The 22,758-nt window shown below is 35.5% G+C and overlaps 1 protein-coding gene across 10 annotated transcripts in view; it reads left to right on the plus strand.

Annotated features, from left to right (window-relative positions):
• SCML2 (Scm polycomb group protein like 2) overlaps window positions 1–22,758 on the plus strand; it is a 101,128-nt gene that overhangs the window by 40,868 nt on the left and 37,502 nt on the right. For all 10 annotated transcript variants that reach the window (XM_077889963.1, XM_077889958.1, XM_077889959.1 and 7 more), the window contains one exon: window positions 5,308–5,551. In XM_077889963.1, coding sequence (XP_077746089.1) covers window positions 5,308–5,551 — 244 coding nt within the window. The remainder of the gene's footprint in view (window positions 1–5,307; window positions 5,552–22,758) is intronic.

Raw genomic sequence — 22,758 nt, forward strand, 5'->3', positions numbered from 1 at the left:
CACTCAACATCCCTACTTGGATGTCCAGTAAACATCTCAAACTTCCACTTGCAGCCTTTCCTTATGGACGAAATAAACTGTGAAAGAAATAATCACTAAGGTTTTTGGCCCCAACAATTGGAATAACAGTTACCACTCCTCGAGATGGGAAAGGCTGCAAGCGGAAGTTTCTCTTTCTCTGTCTCTCATGAATAAATAAATAAAATCTTTAAAAAATATTCAAAATCCAGCTACTTCTTGCCATCTGTCTTGCTATCAGCTGGTACAATTTGCCGTTATCTCTCCCCTAGATTACTTCAGTAGCCTCCTCATTGACCTTTTTATTTATAACCTTATACTTTGTAGTCAACCCAGTAACTAGAATATTCCTTTTAAAGCATAAATGAGATTATATCGCTTCTTTGTTCAAAATTGTCCAGGGGCTCATCATTTTACTCATAGTGAAAGTCAGAGTCCTTATAGTGGCCTCCATGGCTCTACATATGACCACTCATTATCTATCTGATCTCTGTTTCCTACTGCTCTCCTACTTGCATACTAAATTGTAGCCACACTCACTTCCTTTTTCTTCAAGCATGTGGACACAACTGCTTTAGGGCCTGGAATACTCTTCCTGTAGGTAATTGCATGGTTAAGATTCACCTTTAAGGTTCTGTTCACATGTCACCTTCCATTTGAGGCTTGTTCTGATTACCCTCCTTTTTTTTTTTTTAAGATTTATTTATTTTAGAGAGAGAATGCACACCTGTGCAGGGTGGGGACCGGAGGAGAGGAGTAGTCAGGGAGCCCATCACAAGGCTCAGTTTCAAGACCTAAGCTGAAACCAGTAGTTAGCTCCCACTTAACCAACTGTGCCACCCAGGTGCCCCACCCTATTTAGTTTTCATGACCTCTCCCCTACATTTTTCTCTGGCTCTTCCTTACTCTGCTTTTTCTTTTTTTGCATAGCACTTATCATTTTTAACATAAAATATATTTTGCTTATGCTATTGTGTTTCTCAGCTTTCTCTTTACTAGTATATGAGTACCACAAGGGGAGGATTTTTGTCTATTTTGCAACTTAATGTATATCAGGAGTCCTCAGTAGTGTCTGACATTAGTAGGCATTTTGTAAATATTTGTGCATAGATAAGTGAAGTTTAAAGGCCTAGAATTTTTAATGAGATCAAAGAAGTAATTGATTAAAATTAAGGAAGTAGAAGTTAAGGATAGGAGTTTGTAGTCAGAAGTAGACTCTGGGAGTACAGCCACAAACAAAACAGTAAAAAAGTTCTTGTCCTTATGGAGCTTGACTTCTAGCTGGGGAAATGTGTAATAAACCATGCAAAATAAAGTATATGTTATGTTTGATAGTTGTACATGCTAAGGAAAAGGGAGGGTGACATTTTAGTTAGGTTGGCCAGGAAGGTCCTGCTGAGAGGTTGCCATTTGAGTGAAAATCTGATGAAAGGGAAAGAAGGAACCATAAAGTTACAAGGGTAAGAATATTGTGGGCAGATGCAGATAATGCTCAGACTGGCTTCAGAGTCTGTGGAATATGAATAGAAATAGCCTTTAAGGAAAAGCATATTGTAGGTAGGTAGGCAAGAAGAGGGGTTAAAAGAGCATTCTCTACTACCTTCTAGGAAAGAATCATTTTCCTACAATAAAAAAGAATGAGCCCTTGGTTTATTTTAGATATTGCTTTTGCAAATTATATCTTTTTTTTTAAGTAAGCTTTCCCCTCAACAGGGGGCCTGAATTCACAACCCCAAGATCAAGAGTTGTATGCTCTACCAGGCACTCCTACAAATTATATCTTTGTGTTTAGGAGATCATTCAAGAACTGATGATGACAAACCATATCCTTTAAAAACATATTTATTAATTTGAGTCTTCTCTCTCTTCTTTTTAATAAGGCTGGCTAATGGTTTATCTATCTTGTTAATTCTTTCAGAGAACCAACTCCTGGTTTTGTTGATCTGTTCCACAGTTCTTCTGGTCTCGATTTCGTTGAGTTCTGCTCGAATCTTTATTAACTCCCTTCTTCTCTTGGGTGTAGGATCTATTTGCTGTTTTTTCTCTAGCTCCTTTATGTGTAAGGTGAGCTTTTGTATTTGAGTTCTTTCCTGTTTTTGAATGGATGCTTGTATTGCGATGTATTTCCCCCTTAGGACTGCTTTTGCTGCATCCCAAAGATTTTGAACGGTTGTATCTTCATTCTCATTAGTTTCCATGAATCTTTTTAATTCTTCCTTAATTTCCTGGTTGACCCTTTTATCTTTTAGCAGGATGGTCCTTAACCTCCACGTGTTTGAGGTCCTTCCAAACTTCTTGTTGTGATTTAGTTCTAATTTCAAGGCATTATGGTCTGAGAATATGCAGGGGACAATCCCAATCTTTTGGTATCGGTTCAGACCCGATTTGTGACCCAATATGTGGTCTATTCTGGAGAAAGTTCCATGTGCGCTTGAGAAGAATGTGTATTCAGTTGAGTTTGGATGTAAAGTTCTGTAGATATCTGTGAAATCCATCTGGTCCAGTGTATCATTTAAAGCTCTCGTTTCTTTGGAGATGTTTTGCTTAGAAGACCTATCGAGTATAGAAAGAGCTAGATTGAAGTCACCAAGTATAAGTGTATTATTATCTAATAAAAACATATTTAAAAGCAACTGTAGATCATTACCTTTTGTGGACAGCAGAGGGAACCGTTTTGCCAATTATCTAAATCTGGAGGTAGCTTGTTTTGAGATAAAACCCTTTTACTTATTTATTCCTTTGATTTTTTTCAAATACTTGTTTTCTTCCAGAGCTCTGTTAATATTTATTTATTTGTATGGTTATACTAATGTAAGTATGATAGAGCATGAAATTCAGAAGAATTAATAAACAGCGTGAAAATCTTAGATAATAAATTACATTTTGTCCATAATCATTGTCTGTTTTTTGTTACTTGTTAGCTAGTAGTGGGATTGATGTCATACTGTTAACGTTTGAATCTTAAAATTCTCTTTCCCTGCTCATTCTTGTCTTAATTCTGTTTTGTAGCAGAAAATGTATATTGCCATTTGAACTTAGTTTGGTTTGCTACAGAAAGTCTTATTCTTATTTGATTATATGATAGTGTAAGGTCCAAGGAACCTCATATGTGCCGTGAATGTTTCCTCCATTCTGTGAATGTGCAGTGCAAGTTTATCAACTGCCAAAGTTATTCTTTGTTAAATCCACCTCCCTTTTTTCCTTCCATGTGTAGTAACAGTTATTTGACCTTTAGCCCCTTCATGAAGTGGCAGGCGGTAACTCTGCTTCTTACCAGCTATTTATTTATCAAATAACTTTGATCTTTGATCAAGGTAATTTTTGCCCTGCTGACTTTAGGGTGGTTTTTAAGAATCAAATTAAGATTATTTAATTAAAAGGACTTTGAAGGCTAATAATTAAGGAACTTTAAGACTTCAGTGGTATAAAGGATATCATTGGAAAAGTACAGGACAGTGAGATGAGTTTAAAGGGGACATTTAAAAAAGGAATCAATCTACCAGATATGTTTTTAAATTATATCTTGGTGAAAGAGTTAGTTGAAAGCTTGTTTACTGTTCTTCAGGTGATTACTTGGTTAATTCATTTTAAAAAAAATCTTGCTGTTGAGTATTCTACTGGAAATAACAGTGAATAAGATGTATCTGCTTTTGAGAATCCCTTCGTCTCAGAGAAGTGAATACATTTCAAGAGTAGTTTTGCAGTTGAAGGCAAGAGCACCTCCTTTGAAGGAATGTAGGAGTGGGCAGGAGTTGGCCAGGGAAGCCTTAAAAAGAACAGGAGAACTGGGCTTTGAAGTAGATCATTTGGAGTTGTCTAAGCAGATGATGTGGTAGAGTGTTCCAAGGAGTTGTCTGCCTATGTTTAAAATCTAGCTCTGACACTTAGGGTATATTCTTAGGCAATTGTGCATCAGTTTTATCTTCTATAAAGTGAGGATAATAATTGCATTGACTTTATAGTGTTGTTGTGAGAATTAAATACATGGAAAACATTCAGTACAGTGCCTGGCGTATACTAAACGATTAAAGGTTAACTTTTTTTTTTTAAGATTTTATTTATTCATGAGAGACACACACACACACACACACACACAGAGAGAGAGAGAGAGAGAGAGAGAGGCAGAGACATAGGCAGAGGGAGAATCAGGCTCCCCTCAGGGAGCCCAATGTGGGACTGGATCCCTGAACTCTAGGATCAGGCCCTGAGCTGAAAGCAGAGCTTAACCGCTGAGCCATCCCTGAAGGCATCCCTGAAGGTTAACTTTAATGTCGTTATCCTAGGGATCTAAGGGGTAGAATTGGCAGGTCGTGGTCTTTGAATATGAGTGTTAAGGGAAAAGGATGTATCTAGTACAGTGGTTCTTAGCCTTGGATGCATGTTAGGATCACCTGGGGAATTAAAATGTGCTCATGCCTGGGCCCCACCCCAGACCAATTAAATCAATATTCCTGGCCCTGAGTTGTTTTGATGTTTAGTTGGGCTGATTACCCCTGGTCTAGGACTATTTCCAGGCTTCTGATTGGGTGACAGAGTTGATGATGGTGCTATTTACTAGGATAAAAAGCAAATCGAAAGAAAAGGTGTTACTTTTAACATAGCACTTAGGCTTTCTAAGAATCCTGTTAGCATTTGCATGCTTTAAATTTTTATAACTATAAAGGATGCTTTTTTCATATTGATTTCTGGATTGGTTATCATAAGTGAACCCAGACTATATGACTTTCATGTTCTTGTGCCTGTATCTTTTGCTTGGAGGTTTTTTTTTTGTTTTTTTTTTTTTTTTTTAAGATAATATCTACTGCTGTTCATTCTCTTTGGACTTACCAACTTTCAACATATCCTATAATTTATATATTTATTAGGTTTGCTTGACTCCCTCTTTTAAAGTTTCTTGTTGATTGCTTCTCTCTTTTTCCCCTACCTTTACCCCAACCACTACTGCCACCACTACCACCAGAAGGTAAGTTCCACCAGAACAGGGATCTTTGTAATTTTTTGTTCACTAATGAGTCCTAAATTTCTGGTACATACTATGTAACACATATTTCTTAGATGAATGAATTACTATCAATATGGTTTTGTTTCCTTCTAGGTTCTTGGCTCTGCTCCAGAGTAAGTGAGATGTAGAGCAGAGTTTCAGAGAGATCACTGAGAACTGTTTTCTTCCTGTATTTAATTGATAAACATAGAGTTTAATTTTTGGTTGCTAAAGGTTGTAAGAATACAGTTGAACAACTGCTTCTTATTACATTTTAACAAAAACTTTTTTTTTAAATGTTTTGGTAGGAACCACCAAAGCCACCTTTAAATAATTTTAAGGTGGGGATGAAACTTGAAGCAATAGACAAAAAGAACCCTTATCTGATCTGCCCTGCAACTATTGGAGATGTTAGAGGAGATGAAGTTTATATCACATTTGATGGCTGGAGTGGAGCTTTTGATTATTGGTGCAAGTACGATTGTCGAGATATTTTCCCAGTTGGGTGGTGTCGCCTGACAGGAGACATATTACAACCACCAGGAACTAATGGTAAGATAATAAGTAACTACATGTTCTGTTATTTTATTTTATTTTATTTTTTTATTTTATTTTATTTTATTTTATTTTATTTTATTTTATTTTATTTTATTATTTTATTGAAGTTAGATCTAACTGCTATTGGCATTGAGGTTAGGACTTCATGCTCAGCTGGAGCAGTGGACAGGACAGTGAGGGGACTAGGCTAGAGAACTGGAGGTAGAAGAAGACAATAATTAGAATTCTTGAGGGCCAACTCAACATCATAATCTGAATTGACAGTGCACATCAGAGAATGTGAGCAAGCTACAAGTCACACTTGGACCGTTGAAGCCTTGCTACTGTAAGCATTTTGGGGTGCTTAGCTATTTTTATAGTTGATATTCAATTTAAAATTACACATGGTATTCCACTGTTTATATCTCAAAGGTAGTTTTTAAACAGTAAGGCATAATAAATGTTATATACATGTTTTGCACAATTTTGGTCAATTTTTAAAAGTTAAATTGATACTTTGATAGTCTTAAGTAAAATCTACGTGTCAGTGAAAATTTTATATTATTTAGTTATTTATTTGAAGATTATATTTTATTTATTCATGAGAGATAGAGAAAGAGGCCGAGACATAGGCAGAAGGAGAAGCAAGCTCCCTGTTAGGAGCCTGATGCGGGACTTGATCCCAGGACCCTGTAATCATGTCTTGAGCCAAAGGCGCCACCTAGGCGCCTCATTTATTGATTTTTTAAAAAAGATTTATTTATTTGAGAGGGAGAAAGAGAAAGAGCATGTGTGCGCAAATTGAGGGAGGGGGGCAGAGGGAGAGAATCTCAAGCACACTCCCCACTGAGCACAGAGCCCAGCATGGGAATCAATATCATGACCCTGAGATCATGACCTGAACTGAAGTCAAGAGTCAGACACTCAACCAACTGAGCCACCCAGGTGCTCATGTCAGTGAAAATTTTAAACTATGGAAGCCATCATAGATTAACAGGTTATCATAGTTAGGTATTTATCAGTTGTAATATTGTGCTTCCTAAGTTGAATTCTATGATGGTCTATATATTTTCTTTCAGAAAAAAAATCGTCAAAATATTGAGGCTCCTTAGGGACTCTTCTAAGGGCTTAGACATGCCTAACCTGGTCTTCTGTGGTAGAATAACTGCTGAGATTTAAGTGGGATCTAAGGACAGAACCTACTCATTGGCTTAAGTTAAATGTAAACTTATTAGTAGAATCAAATGTAAACATTCTTAAAATTTATCCAACCAAAATTTATTTATTTATACCAGAAAAAAAGATGAGTGCAGAAAATGTGTAAGTAGTATGTGGCAGACTAGAGCAGTGGCTAGGTAAAAGCATATAGCCATATCTTGTAAAGGCTATTAGAATCTTCTTTGATTTGAGACTTTAACACATCCCATTATATTACAGTAGTACATACCATGATGTCCTTTTTTATTAGGTACCTATTTTACCAGTTCCCTGCTGCCATAATTCTAGGAAGCAGATATAATGGCTGATTTTTTAAAGTTTAATATGTTACAGATCTTTGTGTATATGATACTAAGGCAGTCTCTGCCCTCAAGGAGTTTACCTTCTAGTCGAAGAGGGATAAATATATACTTTAAAAAATATATATATGTATGTATGTATTAGCAAAAATGGAGATGTATGCTAGATATGAAAGTGGCCCAAAGACTTCCAGTTTGTTTAGGCTGGAGGGAAAAGTAAAGGAATGCTTGACAGAAAGATACATGATGTGAGTATTAAGAGAGGAGGAGTTTGCTAGGCAGAGTAGAGAGATAAAGGTGGGCTGGATACATCACAAAGGTATAAAGTCACACAGCTTACCCTGAAAACGTGGGAGTTCAGTTTGGAACATGGTAACTTTGGAATATGTAGCCAAGAATGTTTTTATCTCCTACTATTTAGTCTCCCTTTTTTTCTTAGTAACACAGTTCAGCTGCCTAACATGAAGACTACATTTACAGCCTCCCTAGCAGTTATATATGGCCATGAGACTAAGTCCTGGTCAATGGGACAAAAATATAGCAAGTGTGTTCTGCTTCTATGAAGTGTATATTAGAGAGAGATGAATGTACCCTTCTCTCTTCCTTCTTTCTGCTTCTATCCTACTGCTGGTAATGTGCTTGTTTTGGGTGGAGTTCCATCTTGAACCATGAAATGGGGACCATATTCTAGGCATAGAGTGGAAAGCAGAAAGGAACCAAAATCTCTGAGAATTTTGTGGAGCAGAGTTTTCATACTGGCCTGTTCCAGACTGTTACTTGAGAGAAATAAATTTCTATATTATATAAACCACTATTCTTTTAGGCTTTTCTGTTACTGTTAGCTGAACTTAATCCTAGCTAATTCAGGGTGACTTTAGGACACCAGGTAAACCTGTCCACTGGATAGCTGCACATGCAAGTATGTAGCCCAAAAGAGATGGGTCTTAGTTGACACAGCAGGTTTGAAAGCCATGATGCTCATTCAGATAAATATTCTGTGTGTCGGGTGGAATTATAGGTGCTGTCTGGGAAGGGATGGGTGGTAAGCAGCTTATACATCCAGTTGATAGCAGCAAGTGGGGGAAGCTTTGGGTGTGGCTTTAATTGTGCATGTGTAACAGGTAGAAGTAGAAAAGGACCAAGGACAGAACCTTTTGGGTGAATAGAAATCAATTCTGAGAAAAAGTATACATAAATATAGGAGAGTTACTAGGTTTGTTTCCCTAACAATAGGAGATGAAAGATTTTAAGAAGTATTCAACACTGTCAAGTACAGCATAAAAGTCAAAAGGAGAGCTCATTAGTGGTCTTAAGTAAAAGCATGGTTACTAGACTACTTTGAAAAGCCAGATTTAGAGAGCTAAGTAAATAGGAGATGCAAAACATTTTTTAAAAATGTGGTTTCATGGATACTTTCTGAGGTCTGCCATCTCTGTCTTTTATCCCACTAGACATTTCACCAGTTAAAGTAAAATTTAGAAACTTTACCTCAATTTATATCCCTTTACCCTCCTCCATTCATAATATAATTTTCTTAAATATTTACATTCATTGAGAATGAATTAGACAGTATTATAATTTTTGTTCAACTGTTAAACATAATTAGAAAATTCAGGAGAAGGAAAGTATTTTATTTACCTACATTTTTGTTATTTCAGTTTGTTCTTCCTGATTTTCAGATTCCTTTTTTTTTTATCATTTCCTTTCTGTTTAGAGAATTTCTTTTAATCATTCTTTTAGGGTATTTCATCTGGCAACACATTCTTAGTTTTCCATGATCCAAGAATATCTTTATTTCCCCTTCATTCTTGAAGGATAGTTGCTGGATATAGAAATCTGTGTTGACAGTTCTTTTCTTTAAGCACTTGAAAAATGTAGTGCAACTTTCTTCTGGCTTCCAGGGTTTCTGATGAGAAGTTTGGTGTTACTCAAATTGTTTTTCCCCTGTAGGTTCCATTATGATTATAAGTCTATTTTTTGCTTGTATTCTTTACTTCATGCTTTATCTATTTTGTGGCTCTATTATCAGGTGTGTACAAATTTTGAACTGCTATAGTGTCCTGGTCAGTTGAATCTTCTATACTAACTCTTTTTATGGTGACTTTTTTTTTTTTTTACCTTAAAGTCTGCTTTATCTTATATTAATGTAGCTATACCAGCTTTTGTCTGGTTGGTGTTCTTGGTCTCTCTGTATCTAATGTTCAACATTTATCTAATCTTATCTGAAAAGATACATTTCTTGTAGTTGGATTTTGATTTTTTGGCTAGCCAGTATGTCTTTTTTTTTTTTTAAGATTTTTAAAATTTATTCATGAGAGACACAGAGAGAGAGAGGCAGAGACCCAGGCAGAGGGAGAAGCAGGCTCCATGCAGGGAGCCCGATGTGAGACTCAATCCCAGGACTCTAGGATCACACCCTGGGCCGAAGGCAGGCGCTAAACTGCTGAGCCACCCAGGGATCCCAGCCAGTATGTCTTTTAACTGGAGCTTTTAATCTATTTATATTTATTGTTATTACAGACATATTTGGTTTTCAGTATGCCACCTTATTTTGAGCTTTTTATTTGTCCTGCCTTTTCTATGTTTTATTTTCCTTTCTTGTTCTCTTGGGGTTATTTTTTCTTATTCCATTTCCTCCCTTGAAGTTCTACATTATATTGACTATTTTTTAAAGATTTATTTATTTATTCATGAGAGACACAGAGAGAGAGGCAGAGACATAGGCAGACGGAGAAGCAGGCTCCCTGTAGGGAGCCTGATGTGGGTGGGACTCAATCCCAGGACCCCAGGATCACACCCTGAGCAAAAGGCAGAGGCTCAACCACTGAGCCACCTAGGCATCCCAACTATTCTTTTAATACTCTAGAAAATTTTAACATGCTTTCTTAACTTAATCAAAGTCTGAAATATCTTTATTCTGCATTAAGACAATAGAAGGAACTTAGAATACTCTACCCATTTACCTCTTTCAAAGTAATGTTACTGTTGTATGTTTTATTTTATTTTATTTATTTATTTTGAAGGGGAGGAGGGGCAGAGGCAGAGGGAAAGAGAATCAAGCAGACTCCATGCCCAGCATGCAGCCTGGTGTGGGGCTTGATCTTACAACCCTGAGATCATGACCTGAGCCAAAATTAAGAGTTGGATGACCAACCAGCTGAGCCTCCCAGGCTCTCCACTGTTGTATGTTTTAGTTAAGTGTATCTTTTGGGAATTCTATTAGCTATTATTATTGTTCATATAGTCAGTATTTGTTGAGATTCACCAGTGCATTAAACATGTTCTTTGCTGTTTATTCCTTCTTAGCATCTCAAACTTTTCACCTGGGATTAGTTTTCTTCTGTCTGAGATAGATCCTTCACATTTTTCTTCAGTGAGGGGTCTGCTAGTGGCATGCCCCCTCAGTTTACATTCATCTGAATATGTTATTTTAGCTCCTTCCCTGAAAGACTTTTTCTCTGGGTGTTGAATACTAGATTGACAGCCATTTTCTTTCAGTACATAGAAGATAGCATTCTTTTACCCTTTGGTTTCCATTACTATTGAGAATTCAACTCTTAATCTAATTATTTTTCCTCTGTGATGTCATTTTTTCTGTAGCTACTTTAATATTTTCACATCATCTTTGGTGTTTTGCAGTTTTACTCTGATACTTCTAGGTGTGGGTTTTGTTGAATCTTGATATCTTGGCAGAACCACATATATACAAATGATGATTTGTTTATTTTCATGTGTGAAAAACTTTGTATGTTTTATATTTTACTTGTTTTATCATCCTTAAGGATTTCAAGTGGCACAAATGATTTGACATTATAAAGCTCTTTTCATGACTGCTTTATGAATACAAATAATCCAAACTATGTTAAGGTAGAATTTGGAAGCATTAGAGTAGAAACAAAGATGTGCCCACTGTTGCCACATTCTGTTTTGTAAAGTCCCCAGAAGAATCTTAGGATTCTGGGCAAAGTATGGTTAAAGGTTGTTATTTGATATCACTCAGAGGTATTTCATAAATGACTCATTTTTATTTTTTCCCCAATCATTGCTTATTCATTACATTCATTACATAGATTAATAGGGTTACTGTACTTATACAAGGTGAAATACTCTTTGAGTAGAGAAAACATTTACTTTAGCCAACACATCAGTCATTAAATGACAGCTATGATATAAAAATATCATTTCTTAGATATAATGTGATATATTCTTAAAACCATAATTAAAATTATTTTTCATTATTTCTAATTTAACTGTTTTTCTCTAATAGAAAAAAGTAATAAATGCTCAAAGTGAAAAATTCAGAAGAGCATGTAGAGATATAGCCATGGCAGATAGTTTGATCTGTATTTGGCTTCGTACTGCTTTTTCTTCTTTTTGTCTTGTATGTATAGCTTTAGAACACACATGGCCAAATCAATAGAGAAATGTTGAAATAAGTTGTGGTATAGTTTATTCTTTTTTTTTTTTTTAGTTTATTCTTTAGAATAGTATTGAACCATTTAGAAGAATGAGAGGATTCCTGTTTACTAAGAAAAAAAGCTCTCTAAGATGTGTTAACTTGAAAAAGCAACCCTTTAAAATACATACAGTATAATACCATTAAGTCAAAACAAGTATGCATTTCTATATGTAACTGTAGATGTAGATATATACATACATAGAAAAGATCTGAAAGGCTAGATATCAAATCTCTAGTAGTAATTATATCTGAAAAGGGGTGTTGAGTAGTAAAGAGAACTTTTGCTTTTATCTGTGGCTTTTTTTAAAGGTAATTTAAAGATTTTATTTATTTATTCATGAGAGACACACAGAGATGAGGCAGATACATAATAGGCAGAGGGAGAAGAGAATGTTTTATATTATATTTTTACTGCTTTATCATCATTAAGGATTTCAAATGCCACAGATGATCTTGATCCCAGGACCCCCATCCCAGGACTCACAGTGGATACAGCTGCTCCTTCCACACCTGCTTCTGGGTCTTGAGGTTTTTCTCGAGCTTGTTCAGCTGGTGGCACATGGCACGCGTCTTCTTGAGCCACAGACCCAGGGACTTGTACTTCTTACAAGTATGCTCCACCATTTTACTCTTGGAGAATTTCCTGAGGTTCTCTTTCTCTTTCTTTTTTTTTTTTTTTTAAAGATTTTATTTATTTATTCATGAGAGACACAGAGAGAGAGGTAGAGACATAGGCATGGGGAGAACCAGGCTCCTATGGGGAGTGCAATGCGGGACTCGGTCCCAGGACCTAGGGATCACGATTTGAGCAGGAGGCAGACGCTCAACCACTGAGCCACCCAGGTGCCCCTGTGGCTTTTTTTTTTTTTAAACAAGAACCTGTTTATAGGTTACATTTGTACTTTAAAATAATTAATAGTTTTATTTTAAAAGGGGATTATTCATCGTATTCTAGTTTTTTACCTACTTTTTCATAAAACATTGTGACTGTGTTTCCATGTATAGTATATCCCTGCCAATTTAAGTTTATTTCTATGTTGTATTTATTTCTATGTTTCTATGATGTGATCATCATATGGTTTTTTTTAAAGAATAGATGCAGTTTTTCTTTTAAGATTTTATTTATTCATGAGAAACATAGAGAGAGAGAGGCAGAGACACAAGCAGGCTCCATGCAGGGAGCCTGACGTGGGACTCGATCCTGGGTCTCCAGGATCACACCCTGGGCTGAAGGTAGCACTAAACCGCTGAGCCACCTGGGCTGCCCATCATATGGTTTTACCATAATTTACTTAGCCAAACTTCTGTTTTGTTTGACATAGATGATAGGATGAATATATCTTTGCATATTTCTAATTGTTTCCATAGACTAAATTTGCTGGGTTAGGGGATATGTTTCTAAGATTGACAAATTGTCTTTCAAAGTAGTAATACATTTCTATTCCCCTCAGAGGTGAGTGAAAGTGTTTTTTTTCCTTCTCTGGTCAACTTTGGGCATTATCTTATTATTTTTGCTAATTAAAAATGTTTTTAGGAGGTCAGTCAGTTGGGCATCTGCCTTTGGCTCAGGTGGTGATCCCTGTGTTCTGGGATTAAGCCCCACATCGGGCTCCCCACTCTGGGGAACCTGCTTCTCCCTTTTCCCCTGTCTGCTGCTCCCCCTGCTAAGTGCTCCCTCTAGTTCTCTGTCAAATAAATAAATGAAAATCTTTAAAAAGATAGACATTAAAAATGTTTTGAAAATTCTCATTTTTAAAGATTTTTAGTGAGGTTAAATGTTTTTCTTTCCATGTATCTTGGCCATTAATATCCTTTTATAATTTTCCCGCTAATTACCTTTTCCCACTGTTTTCTTATTGTTTCCTTTCTTGTTGATTTGTTTTGAGTGTTTATTACACATAGCAATAAAAGGAAAGTTGTTAAAGTAAAGGGAAAAAAAGGTAAAACCTCAGTCATTTGCTTTTTTTCAAATTCCAGTATAGTTAACATGAAGTGTTATATTGGTTTCAGGTGTATAATATAGTGTTCCAACAATTCTATACATTGCTCATGCTCATAATGATAAGTGTATTCTTTAAAAAATTTTTTTTTATTTTAAAGATTTTATTTACTTGAGAGAGAGAGCAGGAGTGGGGGGAGGGACAGTGGTAGAGGGAGAAGTAGACTCTCTGCTGAGTGGGGAGTCTGAATGGGGAGCTCGATCCCAGGACCCTGAGATCATGATCCGAGCTAAAGTCAGACGCTTAACCCACTAAGCCACCCAGGTGCCCCCATGATAAGTGTACTCTTAATCCTCTTCACCTATTTCACCCATCCTCCACCCCCACCCTTCTGGTAACCATCAATTCTCTATAGTGAAGAATCTGTTTCTTGGTTTATCTTTTTCCTTTGCTCATTTATTTTATTCAACTTAAATCCACATATGAGTGAAACATGGTATTTGTCTTTCTCTAACTTATTTCACTTAGCATTATACTCTAGCTCCAACCATATTGCAAATGGCAAGATTTCTTTTTTATTTTCTTTATTGGAGTTCAGTTTGCCAACATACAGCATAACACCCAGTGTCATTCTTTTTTTTATGACTGAATAATAAAGTGTGTGTGTGTGTGTATCACCTCTTTATCCATTTATCTATTAGTGGATTCTCAGGCTGCTTCTATAATCTGGCTATGGTAAATGATGCTGCAATAAACAGAAGGATGCATGTATCCTTCTGAGTTCTTGTTTCTGTATTTTGAGGGGCAGGTACTCAGTAGTGCGGTTACTGGATCATCGGGTAGTTATATTTTTAGCTTTTTGAGGAACATCCATACTGTCTTCCAGAGTGGCTGCACACCAGTTTGCACTCCCTCCAACAGTGCACAACGGTTCCTTTTTTTCCACATTCTCGCCAACACTTGTTGTCTTTTGTGTTTTTGATTTCAGCCATAGTGACAAATGTGTGGTGATATATCCTTGTGGTTTTCATTTGCATTTCCTTGATGATGAGTGATATTGAGCATCTTTTCATGTTTGTTGGTTATCTGTATATGTTCTTTGGAGAAATGCCTGTTCATGTCTTCTGCCAATTTTTTAATTGGATTATTTATTTTTGGGGGTATTAAGTTATATCAGTTTATTATATATTTTAGATACTAACCCTTTATTGAATGTCATTTACAAAATACCTCCTTTCATTCCTAGGTTGTCTTTTAGTTTTGTTAAATTGTTTCCTTTGCTGTGTAGAAGCTTTTTATTTTGATGTAGTCCCAATAGTTTATTTTTGCTTTTATTTCCTTTGCCTCATGAGACAAATCTAGAAAGATGTTGCTAAAGCTGGTGGATTTTTATGATTTCAGGTCTCACATTTAGGTCTTTAATCCATTTTGGGTTTAGTTTTGTGTATGGTGTCATAAAAGTAAAATCTTTTTTCTCAGTTACTTTTTAATGTAATTCATGTTTTTTAAAAAATGTACAGAAATATTTATTGACTTGAATATTAAATAATTTAAGGGTCTAAAATAAGGATCTCAGCTAAATAATTTCCTAAGTAATGTTAAATTAATTGAATTTCATAAATTTAAAAAAAAATCTGTATTTTTGCTTATTTTGAATATTTCTCAAACACACTGGAAATGTTTGGTTTTCAACCTTTACATAACTACTTTTCCAACACTTCCAACACTAGGATATGATACTTAAAACTTTTTCAAATACTTAATGACTTAAGATAATTCACTTGCATAGTTTCTTAAAGAAATATAATGAGGCATCCATGAATGCCACTTGATTTGACTTTACATTAAAAAACCTACTTATAAGCTTTACTGTTTTTTTTTTTTCAAGAATAGTAGTAAAGCTTAATATATTTTAAAAACTTACACTAACAAATGTTTTTCTCCCTGTGTTAACACTTCTATAATCAGAAACAGCCAAGTTCTTTTCAGACTTATTATTGGTACAATAATCCACTGGGAAACTTACCTTGGATAGAAAATTCAGAAAGCTATGTGGCTTTTTTTTTCTCTTGTTTATTTAGGTTTTCCTTTTTTGGCCCTTATTATGACTCTATAATCTTTCAAAGCCCTTCACCTCTGGTTGGTGCTGTCACCACTCATCAGATTTATTATGGAGACCTGTACAGGGTATCTGGTGAGAAAGAGGAAAGAAGTATGTGTGCTATGTCCCTGACAACTTAAAGAAGGCTGAGTCAAGTAAACTAAAACAAGGCCCATTGTAGATTTTTTCTTCTTGAAGAATTTATTCGATCTTGCTGTTTTCTGTTTCAACTTGTTCCCCACCTCCGTTTTATTTTATATCTTTGTTCTCTCTGAAAAAATGATACAAATTTATGAATGTTCTGTAGGCTATTGATTTATTCTCAATTGTCCTCCTTTTGTCTCTGGCACATATAGGATTTATAGCCAGTCATCTCATTAGAGTCCATATATTTAATACATGAAAGAGCAAGATCTGGAATTCAGCAACTTAGAATCAGAAGTGGAACTACCATTATTTTAAAGGCTATATGTGATTTTCTTATTTAATACTTTAATTTTTCCTTTCTTTATTTGGGAAAGTTTCTAAACAAATAGGTTGCTATTTTGTTTCTATAGTTTTATTTATGAATACAATAATTGTAGGTTTCTAGTCTTGAGAAATTGGAAATAATTCAGAAGCAGAGGATTCTTTTTTTTTTTTTTAAGATTTTATTTATTTGAGAGAGAGTGCGTGGGTGCATGTGTAGGAGTTGGGAGGTGGGCAGAGGGGGGGAGGGAGAGGGAGAGGGAGAGGCAGGCCCCCTGCAGGCTCCCTGTGGGCTCCCATCTCCAAGACCCAGGAATCATGACCTGAACTGAAGGCAGATGCTTAACCGACTGAGCCACCCAGGCACCCCCAGAAGCAGAGGATTCTTAAAAAATTTGACCTAATCTTAATTTTTCTCTTATTGTGAGATATTCAAAGTTTTTTTTTTTAAATAAATTGCGACATTGTAAACCATTCTACCTGGCTTTAGAGGTACTTAAATACTTTTAAAGTTAACTGTGTAAATTAAACTTTGAATTTATATAATTTCTAAAACATTTTTGAATTAGTTTTATTTAACTTAACTCGAGATTTATGTATCATTGATTATAAATTAATGACCTACACTGGTGTGAAGTGTCATCTTGTAGCCTAATTCTTTAAGCAATTGTGACCATACAGACTAGGAAGGATGGTAGCGAACTTCCAGATGCTTTGAGTATAAAGTTGCAAGATCCCAAGGGTTTAGAAGAATTCCTCTGGTCCAGAGGGAACTGTGGAGGAGGGGAAAACCTAGAATCAGGAAGCATTCCTGTCTACTGGAACTATAGCCTATCAGTGACTCTCTTAACTCATTACTAGATAAAATCCTTCAACTATTGGGTTTCCTACCTCCCACCTCTCACAGAAAAAGCTTTAATTTCTAGGTGGAACTCAAAGGTAACATGGCATTTCTTTCACAACTTTGTAAAACATTTTTGATATTTGATAGAACTGGCACATTAGATTTTCTTTCTTGGTAATTTAGTCATAAATTCTATGAATAGAAAAAATTGTATGAATAGGAACTTTCTTCTTAAGATTAAAGTAAAATGCTTTGAACAGACTTTAAATGTGATTATCTTGGGCTCTGTTAGCTGCTGCTTTGAATGCTGGTTTATTTTGTGGTGTGTGTATGTGTATATATGGTTTAGGGGTTTTTTGATTAAAATTTTAAGGGTGTGGGTTTTAAAATCTAAACTTTTGGTCTTTGTAAAAAATGTAACTAGTCATTTTATATGGTGATCTTATTTTGTAAAGCCCTTCCTATGTAGTATTTTTCTATTGAATCGTTTCAAAGTTGTTAGTCTTTTGAGAAGCATTTCAAAGGTTCCATTGAGCAAACAAGTGCTCTATTCCCCACCCCCACCCCTACCCCATTCTCATTTTCTTAAGAAACAAAACCAGAAATTATGGCTGCTTTTGCTTTTTGTGCAGATGTACGTAGAGTTGTATGTGGTTTCTGTAACTTGGGCTTTACCTTTCTCTAAATTTTAAAATTAAGATTTTATAGTTTTTAGACATATCTTTACCAACTTTTTTCCTCTTTTTATATGACTGTGTATGTTTAGTAAAAACCACATAGAGCAGCATTCTTCCTTTATGTTATAGTGGGTGAAAAATAACAGATACATATAATTAAGGCTATAAAAAGTTCAAGGTGTGTCATTCCCCTTAGAAAGCTTCTGAATGAACACTTAAGCATTTGTTTAGATTTTTGCCCTTAATATAGTTTATGGTAAAATACAGACTAATATACTTAGTTTATTTAGTACTCTTCTTGTTTGGTATAAATGAAATAGAAATGCTATCAACCCAGATTATTTACTCAAAAACCATGAAATTTAAAACAGCTGATATTTTCTTTTTCATACTAACAGCTTGGAACAAATGTTTTGCTTGTGCAAATGAGATGGCTATTGTGATGCAAAGAAGGATCTTGGGGAAAAAAAATGTTCTTTCTCTGTTTTGAGTATTTCAGCTAAATACTGCAATAATTGCAAGCAGAGCCTGGAGCTTCTTTCTTGTTTCTGTTCTGTGATATATTTTAACAGGTTCTCTTGAGACTTTTAAAATGTCTTGGTTTTTAGGACATGTGGTCCAGTGGGGTTAACTTTGTCTACAGACGCAATGGGTTAGCAGTTAGGTTTTGCATGTCTTCTTATTTCTTTCCAGATTCTCTGACCCAGGGTAACCTTTGGTTCTTCTCTGAAGGCAGGAGTGAGGAAGTTTGAGTAGGTGACTGATGATCACTGTCCATACAGCCCACAGACAATATGTGAATTACTTTAACAGTCTTCTTGGTCCCTCCTCCCACACCTCCTCCCCTTAAACCAACAAATGCAAATAGCTTCATCCCCATTTGCTAGAAATCCAGGCTGGCTCTGGCAACATGGGCTTTGTTGTTGACTCGCTTTCTCCAGAAAGGCAGTTTTATTTCTAGTAAAGGAGGAAGGCTATCAAGTGGAACCTAAGTTACATTAATGGTATACAGCAACAACTTGTTTCTCTGGAATATTTCTAAAGGTAGGAATTTCTCCAAGTTTCTTTATATTGTAGTTGGAGTACGGTTAAAGAAATTCATTGTCTGCTTTGTGAGCTCTTGTATACTAAATATCCCAATCATTTCTGTTGTCTTAAAAATTTTCTTTTTTGTTCTAAATATTATTTATTGAAATTGTTGGTGCTATTATTTGATTAGTTACTTCTAAAAACTGTTATATGGTACAAGAGAAAAGTTAGTCTTTGGTTATTTCTACCATAAAAATGGCTTAAAATAAAATAGAACAACCGTATTGTAAGTCAAACTTGATGATTTAAATCTCCAGTTTGTGATGAAGAGTGTTGTCAAATATTTTTCTATAGTTGTGAGGACTATGACATGATTTTTCATTAGTATTATATGATACATATTAGAAGTATTTTTATGATACAGAGATGCGGATAACATTTTACTAATTAACATGTAATACATTTTGTGGAAATTATAGCAGTGACTGCTATGATTTTTTTTTAACAGCATAATAGAAGTCACTCTAGAGAAGTCATTCAGTAAGAAAGAAGATGGTATGATTTAAAAACTGAGTGACTTTTAACAGCCCAGAATTGTTAGAGGAATTATGAATTAGACTGAAACAACTGAAGTTGCTTCTTTTCATGTGAACTTTCTTCTGAAAATATTAAAGGTTTTGGAAATTGTCATCTTCTTTAACGTCATTGTGACCAAAATCTCGGTTTCTTTTGAAGTAAGCAGATATGAGTAGCAATTGTAAAATATAATGGTCTTCATGGGAAGCACCCCCCCATGAAGCTAAAGGGAGCAGTTTACAAAGCATCTGTGATGGGCAAGTATTGTTAAAAGAACATTCTTAAAACCCTTCTAAATTTTAATTGTGATTTCTAGCTGCTTCTTGCCTTTTTAAAATTTCCTTTCTAGACTGAAGATTTTTATAATTATATAATAGGTTAGGAAAACTTTATAAATTCCACTAAATTAGATTTTATTTTAATTTAGCATGTATGCCAAGAAAAAAGGCATTGTCATGTAGGTACGGAGATACATAAATTTAACTGGACTTCTGTATTTTGTTTTAGGTAGCGAGCTGTCCTTTAACCTTTTAATTGCATGTGGGATATTTTTCTCAGTAGCATATTTATAAATTTTCAATAACCTTAAGGTGCAATATTCTATGCAGGTTAAGGTATGTTTTATAAAGTATATGAAGAGTTTCTTCTCTCTTGAATTTTTTTATCTTAGATCTCCAAGCCCTGTTTTGAAATCGGGGAGATGAGAGCGAGTCAAAGCTACAAAGCGTTTCAGTATATTAGTTCAGTATATTAGTTCCAAATGTAATTTTTAAAAGCTCCTAGAAAAGACATAGCATTTCCCAAATAGGGATGCTCTACCAGACTCCTAAAACAAGCTCTTTTAAATGAGATATCTACTTTAGTAGTGAATGGTTTATTTATTTTTTATATGTGGGAGTTACCTTTTATTGTATATTTAAAGTATTTTTAATACTGTAAAACTGTGGCTCTTGGTTTTGAGAGGGAAACCTACTTGGGTCATCAAGGAAACTCAGAAAGGACAAGGAAGGAATAAAGGCAACAGGGCTGGCATGTTCACACCGTTGAATGCCAACCATGCCAACTAAACCATCTCTTTTTGGTAAATGAGCAAGGAACTGGGCATAACATTCAAATTAGAATAGATCCAACCAGGGTGAAAATATGAAAGACTGGGCCCAGCTACCACTAAAAATTAAAGACCTTGTTTTCCTTTGTAACTTTTCCAGTGTTTGCCATCCTTTTTCCATGTAGTGATCAGTTGTAAAACAAACCTTTTTTTCCAAGATTTTATTTATTTATTCATGAGAGACACAGAGAGAGGGAGGCAGAGACAAAGGCAGAAGGAGAAGCAGGCTCCCTGTAGGGAGCCTGACACGGGACTGGATCCCGGGTTTCCAGGATCTCATCCTGGCCTTCCTGGACTGAAGGCCGGTGCTCAACCGCTGAGCCACCTGGGCGTCCCAACAAATAAACCTTTTACAATTAAATGGCAGGTCAGGGTCTCTAAAAGAACTTTTATACTTGTTTTGGGCACAGTAGGAAAGTGAGAAAAGTGAAAAGTATCTTAGAGGTCTTTAAATAATGATAAAAAGAAGAGTGATGAGCAGATACCTGTGGGAGATGTCTGAACAAGACCAAGAGTACCCCTGCTGCTATGAATCGAAGTAGAGATTAATCAGATGTCTCTGCTGGTCGACTGCTTGGGCAGTAGAGATGCTTTTACAATTATATTCTGCTGAGTCAGTCTGTGCTACAGAAGGGATCTACTCTTTAATTCTGAAACTGCTGGAGACAGGTGCAGATTCTAAGGATCACTGCCAGTGTGCAGTGAGCCTGCATGAGTATCTAGTTATTTTTTAGTGGATGCATATATGCCTCTGTGAGTTGTATGTTTTTTTTTTATTTTATTTTTTTTTATTTTTTTATTTTTTTTTAAATTTTTATTTATTTATGATAGTCACAGAGAGAGAAAGAGAGAGAGGCAGAGACATAGGCAGAGGGAGAAGCAGGCTCCATGCACCGGAAGCCCGATGTGGGATTCGATCCCGGGTCTCCAGGATCGCGCCCTGGGCCAAAGGCAGGCGCCAAACCGCTGCGCCACCCAGGGATCCCTGTTTTTTTTTTAAATCAAAATATTACAATGCTTATGTTGAATAATTGTTTTCTTTAGGGACGTGACTTGTTCTGTTATTCAAGAAAGTGGCTAGGTTTATCTTTGTTGGGGCATTTTATAGTTTTAATGACAAAATTGGTATTGTAGAACATTTAGAAAGCAAAGATAAGTGATAAGAGTAAAATATAAAAATTGCTTGTATTCTTTTTTTTTTTTTACGATTTTATTTATTTATTTATTTGAGAGAAAGAGACAGAGCATGAGTAGGGGACAGAGGGAGAGGGAGAAGCAGGCCCACCACTGACCAGGGAGCCTGAAGTGGGGCTCTATCCTAGGACCCTAGAATCATGACTTGAGCTGAAGGCAGATGCGTAACTGAGTCACTTGTGTGACCTCAAAATTGCTTGTATTCTTGCCATCTGCTAATTTTTTGGTATATAAACCTCAGGATATTTTAATTAAAAAATCAGAAATGTTAATTAATTGCCAGTAGTCATTGAGACTCGCTGAGGATGTCTTCAGAAGCCTATGTTGTATTTTATTCTGTGTATACAGAATTGTATTGGTTTGGCCCCATCTACTTAAGTATTCTTACTTTGATATTTTAGTAATTAATAGTCATAAAATGTGTTCAGATTATAAATGTTTGATTTTGAGAGAATCCACAAGAAAATTTAAAGAAAGTACTCCTCCAGTATTTGATGGAATTTTTTTTCTTAAGGGTTTATTTAGCCAAGAGAATTGAAAAAAAGGAAAACCCCTGAACATTGGATTATTTAAGGGCATGTTCATAATTTGTTTTTAGAACTACTTTAGATATTTTTATTTGTGGTTTACTCATAAGCTCCCTCAAATTTGAACCTGAAAAAATGTTTAACCAACTATTTAATTCTGCATTTTGTTTTGTTAATAGAAAATACTTTAATTAAAAGACATGTCTTTTCATTGTTTCCCTTACTAATTAAAAATAGTACCTAGTTTCAGGAAAGAGCATGGGCTATTGGGTGAGACAATCCTGAATTTGAATCCCATTTCTACCACTTCTAGACTACGTGTGTGATCTGGGTTAGATGTTACTTATCGCACTGAGCCTCTGATTCTTTATATGTAAAATGGAGATGATAATATTTGCTTTACAAAATTGTAAGCACAAATTTTAATAATATATGCAAAGTCTATGGCCCATTTGAAGTATACAGATTTCATTTTTCCCCCCAGTGTTGTTTTTTTCAAAAGAGGTAAAATTCAGATAACATAAAGTTAACAATTTTATTTTTACTTTTTTAAAGGACTTTTTTTTAAGATTTTATTTATTAATTCATGAGAGACACAGAGAGGCAGAGACACAGGCAGAGGGAGAAGCAGGCTCCATGCAGGGAGCCCGATGTGGGAATTGATCCCCAGACTCCAGGATCACGCCCTGGGCTGAAGGCTGCGCTAAACCACTGAGCCACCCAGGGATCCCCTAAAGTTAACAATTTTAAAATGCACAGTTTAGGGTCACTTAGGTACATGC

This window comes from Canis aureus, chromosome X, assembly GCF_053574225.1.
Source record: "Canis aureus isolate CA01 chromosome X, VMU_Caureus_v.1.0, whole genome shotgun sequence".
Classification (NCBI taxonomy): Eukaryota; Metazoa; Chordata; class Mammalia; order Carnivora; family Canidae; genus Canis; species Canis aureus.